This window comes from Dryobates pubescens, chromosome 8 (genome assembly GCF_014839835.1).
Source record: "Dryobates pubescens isolate bDryPub1 chromosome 8, bDryPub1.pri, whole genome shotgun sequence".
NCBI lineage: Eukaryota > Metazoa > Chordata > Aves > Piciformes > Picidae > Dryobates > Dryobates pubescens.
In genome coordinates this window covers 4,572,843-4,587,210 of record NC_071619.1, presented here as the reverse complement: position 1 = coordinate 4,587,210, position 14,368 = coordinate 4,572,843, and the positions used below count along the sequence as shown (strand labels likewise).

Below are 14,368 nucleotides of genomic sequence, written 5' to 3'. Positions count from 1 at the left end.
CCACCGAGGTGGTAGAAGCCCCATCCCTGGATGTTTTTAAGGCCAGGCTGGATATGGCTCTGGGCAACCTGATCTAGTGGAAAGCATCCCTGCCCAGGGCAGGAGGGTTGGAACTAGATGATCCTTGAGGTTCCTTCCAATCCTGACAATTCTATGATTCTGTAAACAGAGAAGGAGTTGCCTCAGCAGAAGTACTAGACATGGGAGAACAGGGAGGTATCGGTGGTGTGGAGAAAGGGAAAAGCAGGGTTGGGGGCAGAGCCAGACCCCAAAACAACAACATGAGATAAGAGAGCAAAGACAAGGTACTATAAAAAGGAAAGGGAAAAAGTGTAGTCTGATTTCTGAGGAGTAGCTGAGGTGGAAAGCAAAGCTGCTCCAAGCTGCGGCAACAGAGAAAGAAACCACTGAAGTCCTACATGTGGTGGGCTGTGGAGAAGTTAACAGTTCAGAGAGAGCAAAGACAGGAATCAAAGAAGGAACGGCGGTATATGGAAAAAGATATGTCAAGGCAGGAACCAGTTATGGTTATCAGCTCAAGGAAGCCAAGGCACTTGCCTGACTGTCAGAGTTAAGCAAAAAAGCCAGCAGTGGGCTGAAAGCTGCAGGACTGGGGAGCAGGGAGAATCACAGCACCGTCTCGTGCAGAGGGGGGAAAAGGGGAAATGGCGAGTTCTGGTTTTGCTTAACTGAGCTTTAGTACCGAACACAGGGTGCAGAATTCAAAAGGAAGAGTGGAAGCTTTTAACACTTCTCAACCTCATCAGCTGCATGACAAAACTTTAATGGGAAGATGCATTTTATGGACACTAGACAGTGATAAAATCATATAACCAGTGAATGCAGAAATTCATCTTTATTTATGGGTTCCTACTCAAATTGTTTGATATCTTCAAGTCTCTTTACAACCCATCATTTCTGCAAATTTCTATGCAGGAACTGCTATCTCCGTGCCATTACGCTTTGTGTCACGCATCTCTCATGTGAAATTTCAGACTGAGTGCAGATTGCCCAGGACAATATCCTGACACTTACAAAAATTGTCAAAGCATCACAGAAGCTAAAGAACTACTCCAAAAATAGCTTAATTGTGATAATGCCCCTGACTGCACTGACAGCATTGGCGCTGCATTAGTTTCAACCACAGAAAACGCAGGAATAGAGCACCAAAAAAACTTGATGTAAATTACAGAATTCGTTTTCATGAACAAAAATGCTCACATTTCTAAAAAAACAAGAAAACACACACACCAAGGCTGTAAACACATTCTAAGATGAAAACAATAAAGTGCACATGTTAAGATATGAAACATCGTATACTTATCACAAATAAGTTCTCCCTTACAATTCAGAATCCCTCGGTTTCTTTTCATCACAGGCATTTTACTCTCAGCATTTTTAACTTACTGTCAGCTCCTGACAGATACCACTGGCTCTTCCAAGACTGTCAAAGTTATCCTTGAGAATCAAGTAGAAACAGGGTTATAAAAAAAATCAAGTCTTAAAATATTTTCAAATGTAAAGAGCCAGAGTGCAAACTGTGCGCCATAAACTGCACCCTGCTATGCCATAAAGAGACCCCACCTGGAGTGCTGTGTCCAGTTCGGGAGCCCCTATTACAGGAAGGATCTGGAGGTGCTGGAATGTGTCTAGGAAAGGGCCATCTAGAGCATGAGCAGAGAGCTGGAGTCCCACTCCTATGAGGACAGACAGAGAGTTGGGGCTGTTCAGACTGGAGAAGAGAAGGCTCTGAGGAGACCTAATTGTAGCCTTTCAGTATCTGAAGGGGGCCTACAAGAAAGCTGGAGAGGGACTTTTTAGAGTGTCAGGCAGTGATAGGACTAGGGAGAATGGAGCAAAAATCGAAATGGCTAGATTCAGATCGGATGTTAGGTAGAAGTTCTTCACCATGAGGGTGACAAGACACTAGAACAGGCTGCCCAGGGAGGTGGTAGAAGCCTCATCCCTGAAGGCTTTTATGGCCAGGCTGGATGTAGCTCTGAGCCACCTGCTCCAGTGTGAGGTGTCCGTGCCCATGGCAGGGGGTTGGAACTAGATGATTCACGAGGTTCCTTCCAACACTAACAATTCTCTGATTCTATGACAGTAAGCTGCAGGATACTGCTCTTCTGGGCACTGGTCTCTCTTCAGTTCACCAGGGGATACAGCTTACCAAAGACCTTCAGGAGCCCTCTGAGGAAGATTTCCATAGAAATATGCTCAGCAAAGGTTCAGCACCACTCCACACCATCACATTTATCACTATGGTATGTGCAACAGCATACTCAGGACTGCACCAAAGCTATGCCACATGAACCATGGGCTTTTCCTCACTGTCTTCAGCAGCCCCATTAGCAGGCTGGTTGTAATCAACTGCTTATTCCCAAAATACAGTGGTCTGACAAAACTGGGGACATCTTAGCAAGTTCTGTGTTTCTAAGCTGCCCTGGCAGTTCACAGCCCCCTGCTCACCACATCCTTACAATGCTGGTATTTCTTCCCATACGTAACCAGATTCTGCACTCCTCTTCAGTAGCCAGTACCCAAGGCCTCCTCATAATCCAACCAATACTGCTTTTGCTCCTCCTTCAGAGGAGTTGGTTGTGGCACTCAAGCAAACCATGAAGCCAGCCTGTAATGGGAAGCAAGAATATCCAATTTGCTGCCCAAAAGCACATACAGATTTGCCTTCTTTTTATCTGGCCCATCACACTATAATTAAGGCTTTCCTGCAAACACACAGATTAAAGGGAAGAAAATTCCACTCTCCAAAGGTGCTATTCTAGACAAAGAAAAGGCATGGTTCGATGTGGAGTTACACATTGAAAGCAAAATGCTTGACCAAGATTATTCAACCAGCCATTTCTCAACACTTTCCTTTGAGGCTTCAGGAGAACACTGCTCTCCTCTGAGTTTCCTTCAGCACTCCTAAATATTCTCTCTTACTACTCCTAGAATTAAAGGAGACACTGAATATTCATGCACAAATCTTTGCTGTTGTATCGTTAGAGGCTTCCTCCTTCCACAGAACGGATTTAATCTCGTTTCTCTTGTTAAAACAGGTTGACACAGCCTGCTTAGGCTACTAGGACAAACAGAAACTCTGCATTTGCTCAGATTTGCATTTAAAATACTTGAGGAAACAAAGAACTTCTCTTTTGTTTTACAGAACTTGGAAGAAATTACCAAAAGAAAGTTTCAATAATCTCACCATGGAAATAAACATGCACTAAGTTGAGGATATTTACATATTCTTGTTGGGGTTTTAAGGCCTGTTTGTGTTCCTGCTGAAGTTTAGGTGCACAGGCACTGCCTTTATAAGCTGGTCAATCAGTTACTTCAGCAAGGTACTTAATTCCCCTCTCATAATCAGATCTAGCTCCAAGAAATGAAGAAAACAGGAAATTCAAAGAGCTCCTGCAAGCCAACAGTCACCAAAATGATTTTCTTTTGTGTGAAGTCCAATCTGATTATGAAAATGCAGGAGTGGAAATCAGCAATCGGTATCTATGCACCCTTGATAACTTGTTATCTGACTGGAAACCAGCCTAGTTGTCTCTGCAAAGAAAATATGCAGACAGAAATGTCAAAGAACAAAAACATTGTACTTGCTCATACTAGGCTTATTTTTGGTCAAACTATTTTCACTTTGTTCAAACTATTTTCACTTTGTTAAATGCACCTAAAATAGATGACTGACTGGGTTGGGTTTTTTTCTTGCAACAGGCAGAGGGCTGCAAATTCTCACTGGGGGAAGAAGTTAACCTGGATTTGCAACTGTAAAATTGATAGAATATATTGGTCCAAAGGCTACTATTTTCATGTATTACTTACAAGAGAAAAGTCAGTTGTGTAGAATAGAATTAACCAGGTTGGAAAAGACCTTTGAGGTCATCAAGTCCAACCTATCGCCCAACACCATCAAATCAACTAAACCATGGCACCAAGTGCCTCATCCAGTGTCTTCCTAAACACCCCCAGTGACTCCACCACCTCCCTGGGCAGCACATTCCAATGGTCAATCACTCTGTGAAGAACTTCTAACATCCAGTCTAAACCTCCCCTGGTGCAGCTTGAGACTCTGTCCTCTTGTTCTGGTGCTGGTTGCCTGGAAGAAGAGACCAACCTCCATCTGGCTACAACCTCCCTTCAGGTAGTTATAGACAGCAAGAAGGTCTGCCCTGAGCCTCTTCTTCTCCAGGCTAAGCAACCCCAGCTCCCTCAGCCTTTCCTCACAGGGCTGTGCTCCAAACCCTTCTCCAGCTTTGTTGCCCTTCTCTGGACATGTCCCAGCAAGTCAACATCTTTCCTAAACTGAGGGGCCCAGAACGCTGAAGGTTTTTACTTTTCTGATATCAAAAAGCTCAAACTCACATCAGAACACCAGGACTAAAGCCAAACAGGAAACAGAATACATTGTAATCAAATAAAATGATTTGGATGTGTTATGCTTACTTCAGAGGGAACAGAATCAGATTGCAAGACTCCTATTAACTTAATAAGATCTGGTTTATTGTTTATGAAATTGGGTGAATGTGCAAGTTAAGTAACATGAAGGATCTCTCTTTCTGTGTGTGCTTTAAATAAACTGCAACAATATGGGAGGTAAGAGCTAGTGAGAGAATAGTAAACAGTCAAGAGAAATCATCAACATCCTATAAATTAAATGGCCTCTGCAGCAGTGTGGCAGCTCAAATATTCTTACAGGCATGTCAGAAAAAGACATGGTGTTAAATTAGAAAAATATGCAACATTTGAAGAAATACACAGATTTAGGAGTAGAATCAGGATGAGAGGCCTCAGGCAGTAGGAATCAGGGATGTCATACAGTATTAATTAATGAGAGAAGCCACTAATTCACATGCCACAAACCCCTCCAGGAAAAAGCAGTGAATCTGTTGACTAGGACAGAGATAGAACTTATCTTTCTCACAATTAAATAATTATATATATATATATATGGATTCTACAGAAGAAAAGCAATTCACCAGAAGTAGCAGAAAGAAGGTAAAAGGAATCCTAAAGGACCTTAAAGACTCAGAAACAAGGAAGCTCTGTTTCCCTGAATCCTGAGAATTTGTATTGAAAAACAGTGACCTTTTCCCTACCCCCTTTGCCAAGAGCAGTTTTTCCAAAGGAAACACTTGCAGTCCGTTCACTGTGGTGCCTCTACCCCATCCCTGGGAAGAATAAAATAACAGGGAGGGGCCAGGTAGCTGTTGACAATGCTCAGAGGAGGTTTTATGCTAGGGAGAAGAATCCCCTTGCAGAAGTCAGTCAAATCTTGAAGGAAGGTGTTCATTCTTTCCCAGCATCAACTTTCAGATCTGTGAGGACCAATGATACACAATGCCTGACTCTGAAAAACTTAGGGGAAGAAGGGAAAGCTACCAATGAACCTTCTCTCTTTATAAGCAACACAGAGATTCATTAAATCCTACAGAAAGAGGGTACATGAGATCAACCAACCACCAGCACACATAACCTCCTGAGAATTCCTGCCCTGCTCACTTTCTATAGTCCCAACTTTTCAGACACAATTAAAGGCCATCTTACTGACCATGACAGTTTGAATAGAATAGAATAAACCAGGTTAGAAGAGACCTTCAAGATCATCATGTCCAACCTATCATCCAACACCACCTAATCAACTAAACCATGCAACCAAGCATCCTGTTAAGCCTCGTCCTGAACAGCCCCAGTGACAGCGACCCCACCACGTCCTCGGGCAGCCCATTCCAATGGGCAATCACTCTCTCTGTGTAAAACTTCCTCCTAACCTCCAGCCTAAACCTCCCCCAGCACAGCCTGAGACTGTGTCCTTTTGTTCTGGTACTGGTTGCCTGCATTTGTACTTACTAACTCAATATGCAAATCAAACATGCTAAACTTCATGTGCTGTGCTACCCATGAGACACTGGAACAGGCTGCCCAAGGAGGTGGTGGAAGCCTCATCCCTGGATGTTTTTAAGGCCAGGCTGGATGTGGCTCTGAGCAACCTGCTCTAGTGTGAGGGGTCCCTGCCCACGCCAAGGAGGCTGGACCTAGATGATCCTTGAGGTCCCTTCCCACCCTAACAAATCTCTGACTGTGTTCTAATGTGGAATGACACACTCCAGGAGGAATCTCTATGTCCTATGCTGTCTACTGAATTCCTGGTTTTAATTAAATTTACCATACCAAATAGAAAATATACTTCCCCCAACCCCAAATACAAGCTTTCAGATACCTTCTGCAAAAGGAGATTCCCAAAGTTTTCAAAGAGGATGCAGCTTCTCATGAGAGCAGCAGACCCAGGAAACACTCCTTTCAACCTACAATCATGAGTCAGTTTCTTCACTTGTTAATGACACCAAAGGCTCTTTGTAAAAACAGTTTACTACATTACAAAAAAAATATTGGCAAAATAATCACCAGCTGTCCTACATTTTAGAGACCAAAAACAAGACATAACCAGCAACATGCAACCAACCAGCTCTCCACAGAGTACCAGCAGAACCTACATGCTTTAAGAAATATTCTGATTTATGAAGCCTGCTCTTTAAGAATATTTCTGAACACAGCAGCTGTATAAGAAAGAAGATACACAATGCTGAACAGTGAGATAATAAGCCCATTAGGCAACTTAAAAGAGAAGCTATGGAAGCCGAACTCTATGTCATCCTAAACACATTGATCTAAACAGTCAATTCTTTTTAAGTATTCCATTTACACCACTTCACAGATACAGCTTAAGGCATTTTTTTCAGCTCTCCCATTTCGTGTTGAAATGAATGAGGCATTTCAGAAGCATTTCTTTTGCGTTTCTACAGGTACATGAAGCTACAGTTTTCATGTAGGATATTTTCTTACAACATGCCACAGAGACAACCACTGTTGTGTATCAGTTGATACCAAAATAGCAAGATACCTTCCAGTTGTGAGGCTCTGTGTCAAACACAACAGAAATTCAAGAGGCAAACTGTTCCCCAGGTAGCAAAAAGCTGTAGATCACTTTAACAAGCAGACAAGTTCAAGCATCTATCATTAAATTCATGTGAAGAAGCTCACCTCTGAATTCCAATCAAGAGTTTTTCCATTTACTGTACTTGTGACAGAAGTCAATGGCCTTAAAACGTTTTCACCTCTCAGAAGTTGTTAAGGTTCACGCAAAAAAGTCTGTTTAAGCAAAATCTTCGCGTTATAACTAACCCAAATCTGTTACCCTCTAAAACACTCACACAAGTCTTCAGCAATTCGAAGAACTGCCTACCATCAAGAAATTCACACCCTTGAGGCAGAAGCACCACAACATACATAGTGGTTCTAAAGAAAATTCAGAACTAGGAATGCTCTAAACAACAACAAGACAGCCAGCCCTGCCGTTCAACTGCAGGGACTCACAGTCCTGCACTTGGCCATGTGAGGAGTTAGAAGGACTACCTTTATAGGAGGAGCTTAACTACCACCTTAAAGCATAGATTGAGAGGAAAGAATATCACACCTTGAGCACTCTGAATACATCACCACAAGTAAATCAAACGCTGAACTTCCACCCCTTTTACAAATTACAACTTTCCTTGAAAATTTAGTAATGATTCAAATGCAAAATTCATGTGTCTTGCCAACTAAATATACAATACCCTGGGCTTAACAGCTACTACTATCACAGATAATTCTGTGGGGTTAGATTTTTCTTTTCTATGTTGTTGAACATAGTCTGGAACTAGAAGGGCAAGCTAAGTGCTCTGTGTAAAATTCAGAACCAACTCCCAGCAAAATATAAACCACATAACTATAAACCAGAGTCACTTCAGTAACACAGCTGTATCACTTGTTCTATTTACATCATGGGAACTTAGAAACTACAAACTTAACAGGTTTAGTGATATAATGCTGATTTTTGCTTTAAATCAACATATTGATGTTTAAATGACTAATGAGAATATGGAAACAGGGTGCCACTGAAGGTACAATTCTGAAACACGTTTCAGTACAGAATTGCATCAACTTTAACTGCACTTAAAAACCATCCTTCATCTCTTAGACTTGTGTACCCTACAGAAGACAAGCAACACTGTTTTACCCTTGTCTGCACCATCACAGACAACTGTTGTGATTTGCTATACTTTCCCTAAAATAAAGAAGATGATGTAGATCAAGTGTAATGCTTTTGCTAAGTCATACAGCATCACAAAATGGACTTTGAGAAATGAAAGGGTTAACAGATGCTTTTAAGTACACCCAAGTAACTTTAATGGGCGTGAATACTGCAACAGCATCTATAACACACACTGGCCATATTAGCAGAACACCAAGTATGAAACTCTTGCCAACACTGCTTGTACCATGTGTGTGTGGGGGGAGTTGTTTCATTTTAATCAAGGTATAAAAAAAAAAATCTGACCAAGTTCTGCTGGTTGGGGTATTTTCAGAGCCCTGCAAAAAAACTCTCTAAGGCTAGGCAGCTTTTAAGAATGTAACATACAGTAGTAACCATGACAATAAGGAAGACGCTTTTGCTAATCTATTTCTTTCAGATTAAAATACTTCCAAATACTGCTGCTTTTCCACCAGATTACAACTTTTGTTTGCTGCCTTCCTGTGAATCTAAGCATCCAGTCCTTGCAAACCTGAAACTCCTGGTAAAGCTGAGGGTGCACTAATAACTAGTCCATGAGCATCTTAAGTGACTGGTAGGATGGACACTACTTGTTGGCAGTTGTGTGTTATTTCATTGCTGCACAGAATAGGCAGGGGTGGGGAAACACATTTGTAAGCTAATTAATTTGCAAGTAAATATGGAATCTAGGAAAAAAGTTACCAAAAGGTAGAGTGTACATTGGGTACTTCTGTGGAGATCGTAGAACTGCTGTGGCAGGTTAGAATTAAGCCCTCAGCAGGCTGACCATAAGCGAAGAAAACACACTGAAACGCCTCTGCATTGATTTTTGTCCTGGGTTTGTACCACGTTGAGGGGTTTAAGCAAGTCATTAATAAATAAATATTCCTCAGAAATGAATCTTTGCTCTCTAGTATTTTTCCAACAGACTTGCTCACCAAACTAGCATAACGATTTTGAAAGACAGTATGTGATTTGGATCCGAAGTCACATTTTGGAAAGTAACTAAAAGGGCCAATTTTCAAAGGCATTAAGATACCTAAAGGTGCATTAAGCACTTAGAATTTTTTTTTAACTGCCTGGGCATCTAACGCCTATTTAAATCACTTAGTCCTTTCAGAAAATCCCAATGGGCAGTTATCTACATTTTATGTGTCTATATGCCTTTGAAAATCTGTACCATTAAATACTTAACAACCCAAGTCCCCTGGCTTTTAATGAGGCTCAGGGTCCTAAAAAGTGTAAGTACTTCTGAAAATTGGTCTAGCCACTCTCTCTGGTCTTTTTTTCCTTCTTTTAAAGAGCTACCTACTAATGCTTATCCATAGCATGTCAGTTAACTACAGCTTCAACACAGCCAGCCCCAGACATCACACTGTGCACATTCAGGTTATTTCATGCAACTAAACATATAAAGGTCCTGAGTACAGACTGCATCCTCAGAAGATTTTTCTGAAACTCCAAAAAAACCCAAGGAAATTAATTCCAACCTGTAACCCCTGGGAATGCCCTCCTCCACCCCACCTCCCCACCCCCCAAAAAAAATAAATCACTGTGTCAATAAATACAGATCTGAAATTAGTATAATTTAGGCTAAAAAGCAAACAGCGTAATTACTGAGCAACATATTCAAATGACTACAAATGAGTTCTGAAATACAGTCCCATAGCAACAAAAAACCCTGTTCCAACTAGAAAAAAGAAGGAAGTTGTGAATAGGCTCTTTAAACACGCAGCAGTTCCAGAAGAGGAGCCTTAATTCTGAAATTTCCTTTTTTAAACAAAAAATAAATAAATAATAAAGTAGGAAACTATAAAGCATTCCCTTATGCAAACGTTTGAAAGGTTTCTCTTCTGATCTTCTTTAATGTCAGCGGAAGGTAACTCGCACTGACCATAGTCCCAAAAAGGCAACGATTTGTAAATTAGGAACAGAGGGAATCAGATTGCCACCTACAGGAAAATTTAGCATTCATGGTCAGGAATGAGTCAAAAAGAATCCAAATTGCCATCCTGCCAAGCACTCTTCCCATTGCAGTTATTATTTTCACTCCAATTTGTATTTCCTTTTGTGCGACTCTACCAAGGCCTTCCTAAATCCAGCACGGTATCAACATTTATTTTGGAGTAGTGCCTTAAAGTCCACAATTCAAGTACACAGCAGCAGATTGCACTCATGTTTCAGTTAAAGAATCTTAAGTCTGCTTACCTGATACAATTGGTGCTAGCCTGAATATGTCTGATAGCCTGCTGTTAACTGGCTCATAAGGGGAATCTTCAAGCAAGTCATTCCCTAAAGACAAAAAAACATTTGGATGTTTTTTTCTTGTACAAGAATGCAGGAAAGATTTTGTTTACTTTTACTCAGAAATTAATTAAAAGGTATACTAGTAAAAGGTACTTCCCTTTAATCTGTTTAGGTGGCTACTTCTCCTCAAAGCATTATCTACAAAAACACCTGAAAGAAGCTAGTTGTTTATTGCCATCACCAGATCTTTCCTCTCCTTCCTCCATGGATAAGGTCATAATTTGCAGACAGTCTATGACATCACAGGGACTGTCCCATCTCATGCCAGCAGGAAAGAAGCTGTAGCAAGGACATTCCTCTTCATTCACCCTAACAGCAGAGCTCTTTTTCAGAGGAGTAGCCCAGGTTAACAGCTGAAAAGTAGCACCTTTAGACTACAACACTCCTAACACGAACAGAAACTTTTTACAATGTAGAAAATATCCAGGTAGTGTAATGTATCATAAAAAATTAGAACAAAAATTGATTAACACATTCCATTTGATGCCTAGGTAAGCAAACAGAAGTTAACTTCCCTTTTGGCAGAAGCAGCAACACAAAAGAGTTAAATGGAGACAACACTGATGTAAAAGACTGTATCTTCAACCCCAGGGCCAGAGCAAAACAGAGCTAAAAATGATATATAAGGATCTACCTGTTCTCAGTAGACTAAGGGAAATTTGCCAGTGACATCAAGAACAGAAGTCTTGAGTCAATCACTGTCATATCCCTTCTAACTGGCACTTCCACAAGCTCTAGGAAGCTTAGTTAATGTGAATGGGAAACTTCAACCCACCACACCTCAGCATGACCAGGGAACACTGCTAGTAAATACAGGAAAGACAAGAATAAACTTTTCCTTTAAAGTAATGCTCCTCTTCATAATACATTTAACTTTCAGCAAAGAAATTAGTCCCAGTGTCCTGTGATCTTGTTAGGTGAGTCCTAATTAAGGAGTTTAAATATTATTAGCAAAAGGTCTCCAAATGACTGTTTTTGTAGCTCTTGCACTTGCCAGTGCCCTTATCTTTGGACTCTGGTTTAGAAAGGTCAGCTGGGTCCCCTGGAGGAAACCCTTATTGTGGATTTCCCAACAACAGGAGACAGAGCAGCAGCTGTTCTTGAGTCGGATGAAAGGTCCTCAGTTTGCAGCTGAATTACGGGGTCAGACCCTCGGTTTAGCCTCAGTGGCAGCAGCTAGCTGCAGATGTAAGGGGCTGCAAAAATCACACAGTGCATTAGGGGAGTGTAACGTTTCTGTGTTTTGCAACGTACCCTGCAAGCTCTGGTACATGCTCCAGTAAATGCGCAGGCAGTTTTTCTCCTTCTTCATGCCCCTCTTACAGCGGCAGTTGTACAGAGATTTCTGCTTGAGAGCTTCCATGGCGCTTTTGCATTCGTCCTTTGCCTCCAGGCCTGTCGCCCGGCTGAAGTTGCTCTCTTTGCCGGCTACACACTGCCTCAGTGTCCTGTATTTAGTACTACAGCTCTGCTCCTTGAGACACTGATCGCTGGCTTTCACGCAGTCGAGGCGGTCCCCTCCAGGCAGCCCGCTCACTTCTGCAGACAAAAGTACATCTAGAGAGGGGAGACACAAACGAACAAACTCTCGTTGAGATGAGGCTGGATTAACCAGAGTTCCCAAGCAGGTATCTGGAAAGCACAAGGCACGTCCCTGCGCAGCTCATGCAGCCTGCCCCACGAGCAGCACCTTGCAAACCTCTGGGCTTCATGCTCCACCTTAGGAGAAAGCACACCGGGTTTTCACGGTCTTAGCTCCACTTTAGTGGGAGTCCAAGGAAACGGAACACGTTTACCCTACTGCTTGATTTACGAGAAAACACAAAAAAGGAAGGAAAACCCACAGGGGTTAACGCGCCTGACAAAACAAGCATTCATTACTCCTCAGATCCACTTTGGTGAACAAATAACCTTTCCATTCTAGTGTTTAACTGAGGAGTTAAATATTCGGCCTCACTTTCCACAAGAGCTTTGGTGTAATTTCAATTACATCCACAAACAACCCACTCAGAGGTAAGTATCCTCACTGATGTATACCAGCCCTTTTGCGTCACTTTTTAAAGGCTGTGCACATTTTTTGCTTATTCTACATGTATAAAGGTAAAATTTATTACTCCCCCCAACCATTTCTCACCACGTATGATGCTTTTGCCGGAGAACAAAGCAAATGAGATTAACCCTCTCCTCTCCATTGTGCCCCCTTGTCACGCTTCCTCAGACACATGCAGATGGAAATGCAAACATCTCTTGTGGAAAGGAAATCAGTTTGGACTGCAAACCACTTGCAGTCGGGCAGGCTGCCAGGTTCAGGTGAAGATGTAATCCTTCAGCTGCTTCTTGTCAGCCCTCCTCAACCCTTCCCAAGCAGCCTTATTTTATTAAAATTAAAAGTTTCCCTGTAACTCGTGAGAACCCAATTTAATAAGCGGCTACACAGGCGAGTATCAAAGTCTGTTATCTCCCAGAGCTTTAAACGTAGACTGGGATAACTGACGTGAGACAGAGCCGTAAAAACTACTGGAAACTTCACTGTTCTGCCTAAACAATAGACTGACAACCGTCAGGCGTCCGATCCCACAAACCCTATCCTTTGCTTTATGAACCGATGTACAGAGAGAAATCAGACGCCGGCAACTTACCTACTAAGGGCAAAGCGAAGTACAAGATAACGAGAAACATCTTGCTGTCTTCGGATGGTTTCCCCAAACGAGCTGATGTGCCACAACAAAGAGCATCAGCACGTAGATATTCCAAAACTAGCGAGGTCCAAAGACTCCAAGTTCACATCCATTGAATTCGAGAAAAAGGGAAAAAAATAAAAAACAAACAAGCAAAAAAACCAAACCCAACTCAAACCCCTCTTTCCACCGCTACCACCACCAGCGGCAGGAGCAGCGACGCAAACGCTGAGCTTTTTCCCTTGGATTTCAGGTCTGAGCAACCTAAAAAACACAATCTCTGGCTTCAGAGGGAACGAGAGGCGCACGCACGGGTATATGTGTGTGCGACTGAGCAAGCGGCAGCGGGGCAGAAGCGCCGGTCGCCTCCTTGGGTGGGCAGCGCCTGTTCCCAGGGAGGGACCGAAAGCACACACGGCGGGGGGAGGTGGGGGGACAACACACGAGATCCGCGGCTCCCGCCCGACCCCGTAGCCGGGGCGAAGCCGCTGACAGCCCTGCAGCCACTTGCAGTCCCTCTCTGCCGCTCCCCAAAACTGCCCAAGCCCCTCCGGGGGCAATACGCCTCTTCCAACCCTCAGCCCGCAACTTTATTTATTCTTTAGCGCTGGGGCGGGGAGGCGATGCGCGGGGGGCTGCGCAGCTTGCGCGGTGCTCTTGCCTCCTCCGCCTCCGGGTCGGGGCGCGGCGGGGGCAGGTGCGGCGCTGCCGGCAGCGGCTGGGAAAGTTTGGCAGGGGAAATTGGGACGGGCGGGGGCGAAGGAAGCTGAGCGGGAGGCGGGGAACCCCAGCGAGAGCTGATGCTCAGGTTCCACCGAGCAGAGCGGAGCGGCAGCGGCTCCGGGAAGACCCGGACGCGGCGCCACGGGTTAGCTCGGCGCGGCCAGAGCGCTGTGGAGCGGAAGCCGCCGCGAACTGAGCGATCTGCGGGCGAGGCAGCGGGGCGGGTGCTGCTGCCTGCGCCCAGCGGGGATGACCCCGCGCCTCGCCCGCCCGCGCCCTCCACTGGGAGTCAGCGGCGGCCGCGGCCTCCCCCTGCCGGTCCCGCCGCCTCCGCCGCCTGCGGGGGAGGCCCGGCGCATCCCGCTGCGCCCCCGAGGATGGACCGCCCGTCTGTGCCCCGCGGTCTTCTTTGGGACAGGTCCCACGCCTGCAGAGCTCCGCGGAGGACGCGCAGCCCGGCGCAGGCTGCAGTTAGCCGGCTGGGGGAACCGGGACCCGCGTTGTACGGCCCGGGCCATCCCTCGGCCGGGGCCGAGCTGACTGTATCGGCTTCCACTTG

General features: G+C 44.1%; 1 protein-coding gene across 1 annotated transcript in view; it reads right to left on the bottom strand.

Moving 5' to 3' along the window:
* GFRA1 (GDNF family receptor alpha 1) overlaps positions 1-13,178 on the bottom strand; it is a 172,078-nt gene extending 158,900 nt beyond the window's left edge. Inside the window, exons 1-3 of the mRNA XM_009905631.2 lie at positions 13,048-13,178; positions 11,663-11,965; positions 10,310-10,393 (exon numbers count right to left, since the gene is read on the bottom strand). Coding sequence (XP_009903933.1) covers positions 10,310-10,393; positions 11,663-11,965; positions 13,048-13,087 — 427 coding nt within the window. The 5' untranslated portion in view covers positions 13,088-13,178. The remainder of the gene's footprint in view (positions 1-10,309; positions 10,394-11,662; positions 11,966-13,047) is intronic.
* Positions 13,179-14,368: the final 1,190 nt, after the last annotated feature.